At 42.8% G+C, this 14526-nt stretch overlaps 1 protein-coding gene across 4 annotated transcripts in view; it reads left to right on the forward strand.

Annotated features, from left to right (window-relative positions):
* The window catches only part of NCK2 (NCK adaptor protein 2), a 150570-nt gene extending 142991 nt beyond the window's left edge, over positions 1–7579 (forward strand). For all 4 annotated transcript variants that reach the window (XM_024242606.3, XM_024242607.3, XM_063713534.1 and 1 more), the window contains one exon: positions 6294–7579. In XM_024242606.3, the coding sequence (XP_024098374.1) occupies positions 6294–6488 (195 nt within the window). In that variant the 3' untranslated portion in view covers positions 6489–7579. The remainder of the gene's footprint in view (positions 1–6293) is intronic.
* Positions 7580–14526: the final 6947 nt, after the last annotated feature.

Raw genomic sequence — 14526 nt, forward strand, 5'->3', positions numbered from 1 at the left:
ACAAGGACAATATTCTACAGGTCTATATGGTGAGGTATTACATGTGACTTTAGGAAATACATTTGGGGATAGGGAGGGCTAAACACACACATGCATACTAACTGGAAAGTGGACAGAGAATGCTCTGTTTGCCTAGATTGGGTAGATGAGACTTGGAGGGCTGCTCTGTAGTTGATGATTGATTTTTCATTTATGTAAATAAGATTACTTCCAAAGTTAATGAGATGAATATTTGAACATGTCAGTGTGGATTGGCTTCAGGCCTGTGGAGTAAATATTTTATAGAGTGAACATTGATAGGAGAATAGGAAATGCTGGTGAGACTTATCACACTTGGGGCAAGGAAGAGATAATCTGATGTAAAAACAAAGAGCGTAGGGTCAACTGACAGCTAGCAGCGTAAGTATAGGCAGGAGTTATTTTTATTAAAAGAAGGCTACCTTAGACAACTAGGGCAGGTGACCGAATAGAATGGTGAAACTGAAAGGCAGTTTTTCTGAGATAAAAACAGAGAAACTATTAATCATTGGATCACGATTTGCCTCTAACCCATTTGTTCTCACTTTTGGGAGGTAAATGAACCACTTCTGTGGACAGAAGAGTGCCTTCTGTAAAGAAGTAAAAGGAGAAAAACATGTCTTTACCAAAAGAAAAGAATGATACAACTTGTGATAAGAAACAAACAGGGTGACCTCTCTCTGGGGGTAGAAGGAGATGTGCAGATGCTTGGAGACTTCAGCGGGACTGGAGATCAGTCCAGGGTCTATATGGGAGGCCTGGTGAATCACACAAACGGCATTTCTACCCTCATCGTTTCATAAAGTCAAAAGTGAAAGATAAGGAGAAGTTTTAAGGTTTAAAGAACCAAAAGTACCTGGAGCAAGGCCCCTCCCTCCCGTTTCCTCATGACCATTGTGCTTAGAAGAAAATCGCATTAATACATAAGCTTTCAGGGATGGAGGAGGAAATAAAGGATATTAAAGTCTGTCCTCGGCATTCATTTTTTTTCTTCTATGAGAAAACATTGATTAAATCTTGAGAGAGGGAGAGGCGTATCTGATCAGGACATCTGTTTTATAAAACTGAAAAGGTGCTTTTCGGCAAGTGTTTGAGGCAATGGATCAAGCTGGCGAAGCCATAGAGATGGGATCAAAGAGTGTGCTCTCTATTGTTCTTTTCTAAAAGTACCCACTTATCGCGAGCACAAATTGCAAAGGGATGAGGTGTAAGAATTACCTAAAGGAATGAATAATGGAAGAGGTAGTCAAAATTAGAAATTTTTAAGTCTGCACGTTTGTTAAACACCAGATACTCTGAGCCCAGTGTGGGGATGTGGAGTTAAATAGGGTTCTTGCACTTAGTTGTATTCAAACACAGAATCTAAAGCCTAAACAAAAATAATGATGATAGAGGCCCCGAGAGAGGTTGGTTTTCCATCAACCTATTAATTGTCCTTAGATTCCACTTGGAAAATGACTTTCTGAAAAGAAGGGTCAAATGAATGGGTTGTACTAATTGTTCATTCTCCAGAACCATTGATTCAAAAACTATGAGAATAGAAAAATCGTTCCTTATAAGGAATACTCATAGAAGGACATAACAGGAAGAAGTGGTCTGATGTTTGAAAATTTGAAGAATTTGCCCAGTAGTCAGCACAGAGAAATTGCTATATACCAAGTAAGTGCGGTGTTTGGAGATGGAAAGTGTAGGAAATGTGGACAGTGGGAGGTAGCACAAAGGTGGCAATTAAAGAGGAGAAATCAAAGGGGAGATGTTTCAAAACCCGGGGACTGAGTCTAGTTAGGTTTTAGTCCAACCACAGAAAATTTTAATGAGTGTCATGTCCATCTATGATGGCTTAAAAAGATGTCCATAAATTCTTTGGTACTCTTTGCTTCAGAAGGTGGAGCCTGACCCTCTTCCCTTGAGCATGGGCTGCACTGAGCAACTCACTTCTAGTGACCAAGATGTGGCAGAAGCAATGGAGGGCAGCTTCTGAGATGGGCATTGTGGCTGCCTCTTTGCTCTCTTGGGTCACTTGATCTAGGGTGAGCCAGCTGTCCTGTTGAGAGTACATTCAGGCAGCCCTACAGAGCCCCCCAGGAATTCATGTGAGCATATGCCTTGGAAGTAGAGCCTGCATCCCCAGTCGAGCCTTCAGATGAGTGCAGCCTCAGCCAGCATCTTGACTGCATGTTTCAAAAATGTGTTAAGATTCTTTGACAAGCTTAAATGTAGAGTACTCTACCATACTATCAGTACTCTAGTACTTGTTGAGGAGCAAGTGTGGCATGGTCCTTTTTCATCTGATTTCTTGAAATCTGTTCTAGAAAGCCAACCGTGGAAGGACTACAACAGATGAGAACAGGACTGATGGAGTTGCTTTCATGGGAATCATTCCCTGGCTCCCTCTGGAGGCAGAGTTGTTTTGGGTCAGGAGTAACTCCATCTCCATCAGATGCAGGGACTGGTGGCTCACTTTGAAAGGAAGAGACCATACAGCAGTGTCCCAGCTGTCACTTCAGGGGAAATTCCCTATGAGAGATGTCTGGAGCAGAGCCAGAGTCCTCAGGACAGAATTGGAAAAGTATCCACAGACTGGATCTCCCTCCATCATGGGCTGCTTTGCCCATAAATCGCATTCCCATCTTTTTCTGGTGACCAAACATTTGTTGGTGGCTCCAACACTGCCGATGTTTGTTCCAGATTTTCTTTCTTCCAGTTCTCAAACTGCATCAGAGTCCCCTGAAGGGCTTATTAAAACACACGGTGCTGGAGGTTAAAACACAGATGGCTGGGCTCCACCCCAGAATTTCTGCTGCAGCAGGGTTGAGGCAGAGCCTGAGAATTTGCATTTCTTTTTTTTTTTTTTTTTTTTTAATTATTTTGAGATAGGGTCTCACTCTGTCATCTAGGCTGGAGTGCAGTGGCCCTATCATACCTCACTGTTGCCTTGACCTTCCAGGCTCAAGTGATCCTCCCACCCTGGCCTCCCAAGTAGCTGGGACCACAGGTATGCATCACCACATCTGGCTAATTATTTTAAATTTTGTGTAGAGATAGGGTCTCACTATGTTGCCCAGGCTGGTCTCAAAGTCCTGGCCTCAAGTAATCCTGCCACCATGGTGTCCCAAAGGGCAGGGATTACAGGTGTGAGCTGCCATGCCTGGCCCTTGAGAATATGCTTCCTAACCAGTTCCCAGAGGATGCTGATGCTGCTGGTCTTGAGAGCACACTTGGAGAACATCTTAACTAGTTCATCTTCACACTTCACTTAGAGGTGTTCAGTGGTCACATGTAACGGTGTATGTTAGTATACAGATTGTTCTTTTTTAGATTTCCTACAGAAAATCTACTCAGTTTAAATTAAAGAACACTCCCCAACTTTCAGCACTCCTGCTTGGCATAAATTGGTTCTACATCCTTAACTTTTAAAGGTTTCTGCTCAGGAGCCCACGAAATTAAAAATTACCTCTTCTGCTGCGAGAATTTTATTGCTGCAACTCATGCATGCATACAGGCACACACACACCATGATGTTAAATTAAGGAGCTTGAATTAAAAGCACATTTCCCTTATGTAGAAAGTCATCTGTTGATCATTTGGCTTAATTAAAATTGGGCGTATCTTATATTTACCATGATTCACTCCCATACTGCCTCCACTAAAAATGATGCCACTTTATCTCTAAGTTGAGCCTGGCTTATAGTAAACTCTGTAAGTGAGACTGCCCTTCATCTTTTCCTAAAGGTGCAACTTCTAGTACAGAATATACATATTTACAGAATATTAATCATCTGTAGACTGAGGCCTAATCTGAGATTAACCTTCTGGTTTCTTCCTGGAGTTTCATCCAGGAGCATGCCCTGGGCCTCACATGGGGATGAGATAGATGGGGCTTTTCCCCTCAAAGGCTTGTTCTTATTTGGTCTATATGAGACAGAGGCATGCATAAATATAAACTATACTTACAATTGTTCCTTTCATTCTTTTCTGTTAACAGCTGTGGCTGGTGGGTGAGCCCAGCTGCCTTGCACAATTTGAGTCTTCTCAGACACTCATTCCCCTGAGTTGTCATTGGTATAAATGGAGTGATTCCTTGTTTTGCAAGGGTTGCATACTTCTTATCAAACATTTATTTGGGCTTTTGTGAACTCTGTAATAGACAATGGCCTAGGCCTTTGTTAACTGTCTGGAGGTCCTGCTTGGGAGGTCGCAGAGCAGGGCCAAGCTGCTGGACCCTCAGAGCAGGAAGTTTCTGGGCTTTGAGAAAAGCAGAAAACTGGTCTGGGAATTCCATGAAGAATTTCGGATGTTAGGCTGTGGTCCTGCCACTGGCCAGGCATGTCCGAGGTACCAGCCCTGCCTCGGAGGGCACAGGCTCAGCTCCACATTGTCCAGAGGGCTCTCCTGCCCCACATGCATTTATACATTCACACAGATGCACTCACACGCTACGCATACTCTCACACACTCTCAATACTCACATACTCCCTCTCACATCTGCGCACGCTCACACACTTAGCGCTGCGGTATCTCATGCTCCTCTTTCATGCAACTCTGTTTTGTTTGTTTGTTTTCGTTTTTTTTTTTCATAGAACTTACTGCCCTGTGCAGCCATCTGTACACCTCTATTTATCTGCTCCCCACACCGGATTGTCACAGAGCATATGTCCTGCATGCACACACACATATCCAGGGCACCGCCTGCCTGGCATGTGTTGGTAACTAATTGTTATTCATTTAATGAATTGATCAAAACTTGATATTTTTGTACAAAGAACATTTATCATTCAATATCTTCTTTCCTGCATGTTTTTCAGCAAATGAGATAAAAGACCAATTTTTTTTTTTTTTTTTTTTTTGAGATGGAGTTTTTGCTCTTGTTGCCCAGACCAGAGTGCAGTGGCGTGATCTCAGCTCACTACAACTTCCACCTCCCAGGTTCAAGCGATTCTCCTGCCTCAGCCTCCCAAGTAGCTGGGATTACAGGCACGCCACCACCATGCCTGGCTAATTTTGTATTTTTAGTAGAGATGAGGTTTCACCATGCTGGCCAGGCTGGTCTCAAAGTCCTGACCACAGGTGATCCACCTGCCTCGGCCTCCCAAAGTGCTGAGATTACAGGCGTGAGCTACCGCACCTGGCCAATAAAAGACACATTTTAATTAAAATAATGACATGTTTCTAAAATATTCTGAAATATAAGGCACATTACAGAATTTAAATATTTTTCAATAAAATCTGTAATCAAACCATAATTCAGCGTCCTCTGGGATATTGTGAACTATGTTTAGAATGCGACCGGAATTTTCCACTGCTGTTCATATATTTAAATGCTTAGAATTAGAAAAATTAGCCGGGCATGGTGGCACATCGGGAGGCTGAAGCAGGAGAATCTGCTTGAACCTGGGAGGCAGAGGTTGCAGTGAGCCAAGATCGCACCATTGCACTCCAGCCTGGGCAACAAAAGCAAAACTGCATCTCAAAAAAAGAAGAATTAGAAAAATTTTGACGTCTTAATTTCTAATAGTGTTAGACATCAGAAGTAGTAAAATTTCTAGCTACTGCCTGCATAGAAACCACTCTTAATAAATTCCCAGTTTATCAAAAAATAGTTTGGGAAATGAAAAACAGCAAATTTCTTGAGCAGTCAGGGCAACACTGTATATTCCATAGTGAAATGCTGTATATTCCGTAATGAGTTTGCACTTTTCAAATAACTAAAACGCATTTAGCACTGAAACTGGGCTAAGCAGAATTTATTTTTTCTTTGGTTCAGAATTTCAGAATCGTGGACTGCCTCCAGGTCTTTCTGAACATCAGATGCCGTTCTAGATATAAAACAGAGACTCGGCTGGGCGTGGTGGCTCATGCCTGTAATCCCAGCAATTTGGAAGGCTGAGGCTGGGAGGGGGTGGGGATCACCTGAGGTCAGAAGTTCAAGACCAGCCTGGCCAACATGGCGAAACCCTGTCTCTACTAAAAATACAAATATTAGCCGGGTGTGGTGGCGGGTTCCAGTAATCCCAGCTACTCAGGAGGCCGAGACAGGAGAATTGCTTGAACCCATGAGGCAGAGGTTGCAGTGAGCCGAGATTGGGCCACCACACTACAGCCTGGGCAAAAGAGTGAAACTCCATCTCAAAAAAAAAAAAAAAGAAAAAGAAAAAACAGAGACCCAGTGTTTGAGCAATGGGTGGTTTGGATTTAGACACACAGGAGATGTGGATGGATTTAGACACAGCTCCCCGCTGTGGCCCGGCTGTAACTGTGTTCTGTTTCCTCCCCAGCCCAGCGACTTCTCCGTGTCCCTTAAAGCGTCAGGGAAGAACAAACACTTCAAGGTGCAGCTCGTGGACAATGTCTACTGCATTGGGCAGCGGCGCTTCCACACCATGGACGAGCTGGTGGAACACTACAAAAAGGCGCCCATCTTCACCAGCGAGCACGGGGAGAAGCTCTACCTCGTCAGGGCCCTGCAGTGACGGCGCCCCGGCCCCACACTCGCCTCTCGGGCCCCACGGTGGAGCTGCCCCGCCCGGCCTTGTGGCAGAGGCTCCTCCCGCGGGGACGGCCCCGACGGCTTCTCTGCGAGTCTCTCTTTATGTTCAGGTCGCTTGGTCGGTTTGTCTCCCATTTGCCATCCAGGCCTCACACCCACACTCGAGCCCACCCGGCCGGCCAGCTTTAGAGGAGGGGAGGAGCAGGGCGAGTTCACGTTATTCCTTTTCCATCGGAAATGGCGCTCGTGCATTCAACTCGTTCCCGCTCATGGAACCCCTCTTTAAAAAGACGCAGGGCACCTGTGAGCGCAGGAGCGAGCCTAAGGCCACCCAGCGGCAGCGCCCGTGTCCTGGGCACTCAGCGTGCTGGGCAGAGCAGGTGCGATGGCCCCAGTCCTAGCAGCCCTCGCCCGTGTCCTGTGCCCTTACATGGCTCCCAGACTGCAGGGAGCCGACACGTTTGCTGATAGCAATACTGGAACCACCGGGTGCGATGGCAGTGAGGAGACTGCCCAGTGCCTTTGGGGCTGTGCTTGCAATAAAGAAAGAATTTCCTGGAAAGGCAGTCTGCAAAAGAGGGAACCGGTGACTCAGAAAGACAGATGTTTTGGTAATTTACCCCAAATGTGCCATCCACATAGTGCTTTTTCCTCTTGCCCTTCGGCTTGTTTGAATCTCACAATTATGTATTTAATTCTCAAAGAAATATGTATCTGTAGCCGTTTGTTGACACTAATGCAGATGATTAAGGAAAACAGCTGATTTTTGGGGAAGGGAGCTACCAACACTTTATACACACACACACGTGCACACACACACACACACTATATATATATTATTTACAGGGAAATTTTTCAGGGTTTACAAAAGAGTATGTGATTGGTAGTAAGAGACACACAGAATGTTTATGAAGAAATCGCATTTTCTTTTTCCTTTACATTTGAACTTCTTTATAGTTTAAATATACCGTCTTGAGATGGCACATTCCTACGATTGAAGAAGGGGTCTTGAGATCCCCTAAACTTGCATACCCAGTTTTTTGGATATTGTAATAAAAAAAAGTATTATGACAAGGCTCTGTGTGTATTTATCTTTGGGAAAACTCAAGACTCAATCATGGGAGAGTAATTACTGAAGCATTCACTCATTGCGGAGTGGAAATCATTTTTAGAAAAGAGCTTAACATTTATTACTTGCGTGTTTTCATTTTCTACCCCCACATTTTTGTATATTGAAATAATGAGTTTTAATTAGTGAAACTCCAAGGGAACCCAGAATCTCAAGCTTGGTCTGAACTTTGCTCTTTGGAAAGTATTTGTTTAGAAATATGTTGCTGAACTCTTGGCAGCCAGCGCGCTGTCACCGTGTGTCCCCCACAACTGACTCTTGATTTGTCCTCTTGATCGGGAGCATTTATATTGATGTGCCAGGCCCTGGGGTGCAAAGTCACATGACTTGGCATTTGTGCCCTCCTAGGCCAATCACGTATCAGGCGCTCCCTCTGTACCATGCACTGCGCCCCCATTTGTTCCTCATCACAGCCCCATGAGGTGGAACCTGCTATCATCCCCATTTTATAGATGGGGAAAGTGAGGCCCACAGGCAGTGCACCCAACACGTGGCTGCTGCGTGGTGGAGCCAGGATGCACAGCTAAGGATCTGCAGTAGCGCTGGACACTTCCAACCCCAGCGTAGGAAGGCGTTCGGGAGAAGCAAGGTGTTGCACACTTACTCTGCCATGCGAGTTCCCTGTGAGGAAATTGTATCTTTTTGCTGCTGCCTTAGATGATAATAAATTAGAACTCTGGTGTCTTGTACCTGAGGTTGGTGGCACCTAGTCATTGTGAATAGATATTCAGGTGAGTGAGGGAGATCATTACCTGAGACAGAATACATCCAGGGAAAAACCAGTTCCTCCAGACTCGGGTCTCACTAATGAGAATGACATTTTGACCTGATGCTGGAATCCCACTAAATATTGAGCGCCTGGACAGCTGAATGACTTTGATGTACACATAGCAATTCGGGTATAGCCGAGCAATTAAAGGACCAAAGACAGATGTACATTTTGGCTTCAGGAACTTACTTAAGGCTCATAGTTGTAGGTGACAGTTATTTTCAGTCTTGTCACATGCTGGCTTGTGGGCGTCCTCTGCCTGCAGGAGGTCAAGATTAGTATTTTTATATTAAGGAACCAGCACCCCAGGATGTCAGATGGACCACTGGAGGGTGAATTGATAGTCCCGTGATGAGCCACTAGTCAGAGTGGGAGGTCCAGGCAGGGTCCCCACATCACTTGGAATGTGGCCACTGATGCTCTGGCCAGGCGGGCCGATGCCATCAACCTTCCTGGACAGATCTTGTTTGGCTGTTCTGTTGCCTGTTTGCACAGACAGCAAGGGACAATAAAGGTTAGTCATTCTGTACTCAGGTACCTTTGCTCACTTGTTTGTATCTAAATATGCCTTTTAGGTAAACATCGTGCCATCCTGCTGAATTACAGTACATAACCACCAAGACCGTCACGTATGGTTTATGGCCCAGTGCTATTAAATGATGTTTCTAGTGAGCTACAACTGGCCAACTTTTTTCCCAAACTGCATCACAAATTAAAATCTTCTAGTCTTTATAATGGCTGAAACCAATGTTTCCAAATCATTTTCAGTGCTAGTTCAACTGTGTCTTGCTTTCTATGTGCTAACCAGTTTGCAATCTACTTTTCTACAATTCCTACTGCTCAACACCAGAATACCAAAGTAATTTCTTAAGACCAAAGTTCAGAACTGAAAGGATAGAAAAGTTTGAAAGTATTATTTAAATCTTACATTTCCATAAACATGAGTCTGGTTTTGGCCTTTTCTTACTAGAATGCAGTACTGTTCGTTGTTGGCATCTGTGTCATTGATGTGGTTATTTCGTTTCTAATGTTCTGCCACATGCTGGCTGCTCTCCTGAGGAGCGGCATTGCAGGCTTTGGGTACCTGTTTAAGCCAAGCACGATGGCAGTGCCCAGCTGTCCTTACCGGCCCTGGGACTTCAAGCAAATTACTCAGCTTCTCTGAATGTGTTTGCTCCCGAGTCAAATGGGGCTGCCCTGGTGAGGGTGCTTGTGCAAGTGCTACCTAACAGTGATGGATGCCTGTGGGGGTGGCCTGCGTGTGTCAAAGGGATCTACTCAACATTTTTCTCACTTGGAACTAACTCATTGGTGCCCTGTTAGCCAGGGGCTTCCTCAGGGCCCCCCTGAAGAGCCGACTGCCTCAGACCCTCAGTGTGATCCTTCCCTAGCAGTCTTAGGGCCAGTGCACCCCTGCTTCTTAAAGCTTAGACTCCTCGAGTGTTGAAGAGGGGTTGCTTCAACAAACTGTTGAGCTGTCTTTCATTAGAAGCCCAAACTAAAAGCCACACTCAGCCATACTCAGCACTGGCCTTCTTATCTGCAGTGGTTGGTGAATTCACATCCCTAAAAATGATCCTCTTTGGGGTAGGAAGCATCTTTGTTTTCTCCTTAGGGGTTGGGAGTAGGGTGGGATGGTAGGAAAAAGAAGTCCATTAAACCAACCAGTATTCCACAAATGTTGGGATATTCCCTGCAGGCTTCAAGTAGATGAGGGTAGAACCCAAAGTCAGGTCTAAACCCCCTCATCAGAACCTCCCGCTGGAACATTCTCAGCCCAAGTGACACAGTGGCTATTGAGCATTGGGCAAAAGTTCAGTAAGCCAACCAGTGTCCAGAAAACCTGTGTCCCCCCCTACCCCCAGCAGATGGCATTCCCACTGCTGAGGAAGCCGGCTCTTCCTGAGTGCAGCCCACTTGGACCTCCAGCCATTAGGAAATGTGCTCCTTCTTGTGCTGTTCCTCAGACTCCGATTTGCAGGGCAACAGGGCAGTCATCTATGTTTTTTTTTTGTTTTGTTTTGTTTTGTTTTGTTTTTTAATAACTTGTAAAGTTCAGGGGCACATGTGCAAGTTTGTTAGGTAGGTAAACTTGTGTCATAGGGATTTGTTGTACAGACTATTTTGTTACCCAGGTACTAAGACTACTACCAATTATTTTTTCTAATCCCCTTCCTCTTCCCAGCCTCCACCTTCCAGTAGGCCCCAGTGTGTGTGGTTCCCCTCTGTGTCCATGCATTCTCATCATTTAGCTCTCACTCACAAGTGAGAACATGCTGTCTATGGTTTTCTGTTCCTGCATTAGTTTGCTAAGGATAATGGCCTCCAGCTCCATGCATGTCCCTGCAAAGGACATGATCTTGTTCTTTCTTATGGCTGTATAGTTTTCCGTGGTGTGTATGTACCACATTTTCTTTTTCCAGTCTACAATTGATGGGCACTTAGGTTGATACCATGTCTTTGCTATTGTGAATAATGCTGTAATGAACATATGTGTGCATGTATCTTTATGATACAGCAATTTATATTCCTTTGGATATTTACTTGCTAATAAGATTGCTGGGTTAAATGGTAGTTCTGTTTTTAGGTCTTTGAGGAATCACCACACTGCTTTTTGCAATGATTGAACTAATTTACATTCCCACTAACAGTGTAAAAGTGTTCCTTTTTCTCGGTGACCTCACCAGCATCTGTTCTTTTTTGACTTTTTAATAGTAGCCATTCTGACTGGTGTGGGATGGTATCTCATTGTGGTTTTGGTTTGCATTTCTCTAATGACCAGTGATGTTGAGCTTTTTTTCATGTTTCTTGGCCACATGTATGTCTTATTTTGAAAAGTGTCTGTTCATGTCTTTTGCCCACTTTTTAATGAGGTGGGTTTTTTTCTTGTAAATTTGTTTAAGTTCCTTATAGATACTGAATATTAGACCTTTGTCAGATGCAGAATTTGCGAAAATGTTCTCCCATTCTGTAGGTTGTCTGTTTACTCTGTGGATAGTTTATTTTGCTGTCCAGAAGCTCTTTAGTTTACTTAGATCTCATTTGTCAACTTTTGCTTTAGTTGCAATTGCTTTTGGTATCTTTGTCATGAAATCCTTGCCCATTCCTATGTCCAGAGTGGTATTGCCTAGGTTGTCTTCCAGAGTTTTTATAATTTTGGGTTTCACATGTAAGTCTTTAATCCATCTTGAATTGATTTTTGTATATGGTGTAAGGAAGGTGTCCAGTTTCAATCTTCTTCACCAGCCAGCTGGTTATCCCAGCAGCATTTATTGAATAAGGAGTCCTTTCCCCATTGCTTGTCATTTGTCAACTTTGTCAAAAATCAGATGGTTGCATGTGTAGTGGCCTTATTCCTGGGCTCTCTGTTCTGTTCCTCCATTGGTCTATATGTCTGTGTTTTTTTTTTTTTTTTTTTTTTTTTTACCAGTACCATGCTGTTTTGGTTACCGTAGCCCTGTAGTATAGTTCGAAGTCAGGTAGCATGATGCCTCCAGCTTTCTTCTTTTTGCTTAGGATTGGCCTTGGCTATTTCAGCTCTTTTTTGGTTCCATATGAATTTTAAAATTTTTTTTTCTAGTTCTGTAAAGAATGTCAATGGCAGTTTAATAGGAATAACATTGAATCTATAAATTGCTTTGGGCAGTATGGCCATTTTAACAATATTGATTCTTCCTATCCAGGAGCATGAATTTTTTTTCCGTTTGTTGGTGTCATTTCTTTGAGCAGTGTTTTGCAGTTCTTGTAGAGATCTTTCACCTCCCTGGTTAGCTGTATTCCTAGGTATTTTATTCTTTTTGTGGCAATTGTGAATGGGATTCTGTTCCTGACTTGGCTCTTGGCTTGACTGTTGTTGGTGTGTAAGAATGCTAGTGATTTTTGTAAGTTGTTTATAAGCCGAAGGATCTTTGCAGAAGTTGTTTATCAGCTGAAGGAGCTTTTGGGGTGAGACTATGGGTTTTTCTAGATATGGGGTCATGTCATCTGCAAACAGGGATAGTTTGACTTCTCTCTTCCTATTTGGATGCCCTTTGTTTCTTTCTCTTGCCTGACTGCTCTGGCCAGAATTTTCAATACTATGTTAAATAGGAGAGAGGGCATCCTTGTCTTGTGCTAGTTTCCAAGGGCAATGCTTCCAGCTTTTGCCCACTCAATATGATATTGGCTGTCGCTTTGTCATAGGTCACTTATTTTGAGGTATGTTCCCTCAATACCTCATTTATTGAGAGTTTTTAACATGAAGTTGTGTTAAATTTTATTGAAAGCTTTTTCTGCATCTATTGAGATAATTGTGTTTTGTCTTTAGTTCAGTTTATGTGATGAATCACATTTATTGATTTGTGTATGTTGAACCAACCTTGCATCCCAGGGATAAAGCATACTTGATCATGGTGGATAAGTTTTTTGATGTGCTGTTGGATTTGGTTTGCCTGTATTTTGTTGAGGATTTTTGTGTCAATATTTATCAAGGATACTGGCCTAAAGTTTGCTTTTTTTGTTGTGTCTCTGCCAGGTTTTGGTATCAGGGTGATGCTGGCTGAATGAGTTAGGGAGGAGTCCCTCCTACCCATTTTTTTAGAATGGTTTCAGTAGGAATGGGTACCAGCTCTTCTGTGTATGTCTGGTAGAATTCAGGTGTGAATCCATCTGGTCCTGGGCTTTTTTTGTTAGGTAGGCTATTTATTACTGATTGAATTTCAGAGCTCATTATTGGTCTGTTCAGGGATCCAGTTTCTTCCTGTTTCAGTTTTGGGGGGTGTATGCATCTAGGAATTTTTCCATTTCTTCCAGATTTTCTAGTTTAGGTGCATAGAGGTATTAATAATATTCTCTGATGGTTATTTGTATTTCTGCAGGGTCAGTGGTAATATCCCCTTTGTCATTTCTAATTGTGTTTATTTGGATCTTCTCTCTTTTCTTCTTTATTAGTCTAGTTAGCAGTCTATCTGCTTTATTAATTTTTTTTTCAGAAAACCAACTCCTGGATTTGTTCATCTTTTGAATGTTTTTTTTTTGTGTGTGTGTCTTTATCTCCTTCAGTTCAGCTCTGATCTTGGTTATTTCTTGTCTTCTGCTAGCTTTGGGGTTGGTTTGCTCTTGGTTCTCTAGTTCTTTTAGTTGTGATATTAGGTTGTTAAATTAAGATCTTTCTAACTTGATGTGGGCATTTAGTGCTATAAATTTCCCTCATAACACTGTCTTAGCTGTGTCCCAGAGATTCTGGTATGTTGTATCTTTGTTCTCATTAGTTTCAGAGAACTTTGTGATTTCTGCCTTAATTTCATTATCTACCCAAAACTCATTCAGGAGCAGGTTATTCAGTTTCTTTGTAATTATATGGTTTTCAGCAATTTCCTTAGTCTTGATCTCTAATATTATTGTGCTGTGGTCTGAGAAAGTGGTTGTTTTGATTTCAGTTCTTTTGCATTTGCTGAGGAGTGTTTTGTGTCCAATTATGGGGTTGATTTTAAAATATGTCTCATGCAGATAAGAATGTATATTCTGTTGTTTTGAGGTAGAGAGTTTTGTAGATATCTATCTGGTCCATTTGGTCCAATGTTGAGTTTGGGTCCTGAATATCATTGCTAGTTTTCTTCCTTGATCTGCCTAATACTATCAGTAGGGTGTTAAAGTCTCCCACTATTGCATGGGAATCTAAGTTTCTTTGAAGGTCTCTAAGAACTTGCTTTATGAATCTGGGTGTCCTGTGTTGGGTGCATATATATTTAGGATAGTTACGTCATCTTGTTGAATTGAACCCTTTACAACTATGTAATGCCCTTCTTTGTCTTTTTTAAATTTTTGTTAGTTTAAAGTCTGTTTTGTCTGAAATTAGGATTGCAACCCCTGCTTTTGTTTTCCATTTGCTTGGTAGATTTTTCTCCATCTCTTTATTTTAAGCCTATGGGTGTCACTACATGTGAGATGGGTCTCTTGAAGACAGCATACCAATGGGTCTTGGATTTTTTTTGTTTTGTTTTGTTTTGTTTTCAGTTTTTGGTTTTTTTTTTAATCCAGCTTGCCACTCTGTGCCTTTTATTTGGGGAATTTAGCCCATTTACATGCAAGGTTGGTATTGATATGTGTGGATTTGATCCTGCCATTATGACGTTAGCTGGTTAT

This window comes from Pongo abelii, chromosome 12, assembly GCF_028885655.2.
Source record: "Pongo abelii isolate AG06213 chromosome 12, NHGRI_mPonAbe1-v2.0_pri, whole genome shotgun sequence".
In the NCBI taxonomy this organism is placed as follows: domain Eukaryota; kingdom Metazoa; phylum Chordata; class Mammalia; order Primates; family Hominidae; genus Pongo; species Pongo abelii.